General features: G+C 46.2%; 1 protein-coding gene across 1 annotated transcript; it reads left to right on the top strand.

Moving 5' to 3' along the window:
- The first annotated feature begins 929 nt into the window (after window positions 1-929).
- On the top strand, window positions 930-2,435 carry LOC126513857 (survival motor neuron protein-like). Its single transcript, XM_050162432.1, has 3 exons — window positions 930-938; window positions 1,357-2,241; window positions 2,370-2,435. The coding sequence occupies exons 1-3, from the start codon at window positions 930-932 to the stop codon at window positions 2,433-2,435; spliced, it is 960 nt and encodes a 319-aa protein (XP_050018389.1).
- Window positions 2,436-2,927: the final 492 nt, after the last annotated feature.

Raw genomic sequence — 2,927 nt, 5'->3', positions numbered from 1 at the left:
GAGAGAGAGAGAGAGAGAGAGAGAGAGAGAGAGAGAGAGAGAGAGATTACCTATTCATCCATTTGTTTACTTACATTGGTGCTGGGAATCGAACCCAGGGCCGCAGGAGAGCACACCTGGATTTCTTGAATGGTTGGGTACTGCCAACAGGTACACGATAAAGACTAAAGTTACAGGGGTGTGATGTCTCCCTTCAGAGAACCTATAGATTATTTAAGGGGCTTGGTATAAGGAACTTGTTTTACCCAAGACCAACTTTTGTGCAACACTCCATAAACAGACTTTGCACAACTCTTTCTCCCTGTGCCAGAGAGCCTCAAAGTCATCTTGGAGTGGCCTTCTTTCTTCAACCAACCCACACAGCACAGAACGCCTAATGGGCAGGGAGAGCTGGGTGTCCCGGTACACGCTTGTAATCCCAGACCCTAGCGAGCAGGAGGATTGCTGGGATTCAAGGTTAGCCTGGGCTAGGTGGAGAGACTTGTCTCACAGAAGAGAAAACAAACCTGAGCTGGGGAAGGGGAGAAACTGTAGTGAGATTTCATTTGTATTCTAATAAATAAAGCTTGCCTGAAGATCAGAGAGTAAAACAGCCACACTGGCCAGTCAGGCAGTGGTGGCGCCCACTTTTAATCCCAGGAGCCACACTAGCTCACCATACAAGCCGGGTGGCAGTGTTGTAACGGAGCCTTCCTTTAATCCCAGCACTAGAGAGGAAGATAAAGTGGGAGGAGACAGCTCTCAGCTCAGCCTCATTCTGAGGACTCATGGAGGCAGAAGCCCCGCTTCCGTCTGAGGTAGAGGTAAGAGCCAGTGGCTGCTGTTTTGCTTTTCTGACCTTCAGGTTGAACCCCAATTTCTATTCCTGGGTTTTTATTATCCATGCTACAAGAAACAGATGGGGGGTGCAGAGAGAGATATCTGAGATGATGACGCTGGTGAGTAGAGCCCATTTCCTAAATTCTGGCCATTCTTCCTTCAGGGAATCATTATCTGAAATGGAACTAGTAAGCCAAAATTATGTAGGGCCAGAGAGATGGCTCAGTGATTAAAGTGCTCATCCAGAGAACCTGAGTTCAGTTCCCAGCAACCATATATAGATATATCCAGATGGCAGATAGATAGATGATAGATAGAAAGAAAGATGATAGATAGATAGACAGATAGATAGATAGATAGATGATAGGTAGATAGATAGCATAGATAGATAGATAGATAGATAGATAGATAGATAGATAGATAGATGATAGACAGACACATATTTAAATTATGCTACTAAGGTTCCTGTATTGGTTCAAATGGATCAACCAACCAACTTAGGTTTTATCACAATAGTGGGCTTTTGTTGGTTATAAGACACCTACTGGCCAGTTCACTAAAGAACTCATTGTGTGGGTGCTCTTCTGGTGTGGCACCGGCCAGAGTGATGATTCTGATATTTGGGATGATACAGCATTGATAAAAGTTTATGATAAAGCTGTGGCTTCCTTTAAGCATGCACCGAAGAAAGGCGACATTTGTGAAACTTCAGAAAAACCAAAAGTCACAGCTAGAAGAAAACCCACTAAGAAGAATAAAAACCAAAAGAAGAATGCCACAGCTCCCTTGAAACAGTGGAAAGTTGGTGACAAAAGTTCTGCCATTTGGTCAGAAGACGGCTGCATTTACCCAGCTACCATTTCTTCCCTTGATTTTAAGAGAGAAACCTGTGTTGTGGTTTATACTGGATATGGAAACAGAGAGGAACAAAGCCTGTCTGATCTCCTTTCCCCAGCCTGTGAAGTAGCTAATAATACAGGACAGAGCACTCAGGAGAATGAAAGCCCAGCTTCAACAGATGACAGTGAAAACTCCTCCAGATCTCTCAGAAGTAAACCACAGAGCAAGTCCAAAGCTGCGCCATGGACTTCGTTTCTCCTGCCATCACCCCCAATGCCAGGGTCAGGCTTGGGACCAGGAAAGCCAGGTTTAAGATTCAATGGCCCACCACCGCCGCCCCCATCCCCTCCTCCCTTCTTGCCGTGTTGGATGCCTCCATTCCCTTCAGGAACACCAATAATTCCTCCACCCCCTCCCATATCTCCAGACTATATGGATGACATTGATGCCCTGGGAAGTATGCTGATCTCTTGGTACATGAGTGGCTACCATACTGGCTGTTACATGGGTTTCAGACAAAATAAAAAAGAAGGGAAGTGTTCACATGCAAATCAAGCAGTTCAGCTCTCTCCCACAGAGACGGTGTGTTGGTGTCCCTGGTCAGTATGAACAGAAGTCTCTCTGCCATCTCGCGGACTCTTGGCTGAGTTTTCACCAGTGTTTTCCCGGTCTGGGCTCTGTGCCTCACTCGCCAGTGGATGTGTTTATAGGAGCACACTTTGAGGAACCCAGCGGTGGAAATGGAGCGCGTGCAAGTCAGTCTGCCAAAGCTGTGACTGAGCACAACTGTAGAACTGTGACTTTCTTAGTGTGTCAAGATTTTTATTGATGCCTTTACAAATAAATGAAAGAAAAAAAAAAGAACTCATTGTGTTTTGGCATTGTTGTGCCTAGCTCTGGCTCTCTATAGATGCTGCCTGATCCGGCCGTTGGTTGGAGTCCTCAGAACTTGTTCTGCTTGTGGGATCCACCTGATCCCGAGCTCTTCTCTGCTCAGATAAGCTTCACTAAAGTGCACTGGGTGAAAGAATGTTCTTTTCAATGTTTGGAGTGACGTGCAGAGCCCTGGACCAGAGGTCCAGCCCTCGATCCCACATAATATGTTTTTGTCCTGTAATCTTTTTCCAGCCAGGGTGGTCCTGCAGAAAGCCCTGCTTGCTGAAGAATAGCAGGTCCTGGGAAAAGGAAGCCTGGTCCTGAGTTTCTGCTCACCAGAAACATCTGTTTTCCTTTCTGGTGCAGGGAATCCGAACCCAGGACCTCAGGAA

The sequence above is a fragment of the Alexandromys fortis genome, unplaced genomic scaffold (assembly GCF_014885135.2).
Source record: "Alexandromys fortis isolate MF-2015 unplaced genomic scaffold, M_Fortis_MF-2015_v1.1 scaffold_130, whole genome shotgun sequence".
Classification (NCBI taxonomy): domain Eukaryota; kingdom Metazoa; phylum Chordata; class Mammalia; order Rodentia; family Cricetidae; genus Alexandromys; species Alexandromys fortis.
Note: the sequence above shows the minus strand (reverse complement) of the source record. Positions and strands in the feature narration are given on the sequence as shown.

Coding starts and splice junctions, on each gene's coding strand:
- LOC126513857 (XM_050162432.1), top strand. Junction 2,242..2,369: donor AGCTCTCTCCCACAGAGACG/GTGTGTTGGTGT, acceptor ATGTGTTTATAG/GAGCACACTTTGAGGAACCC.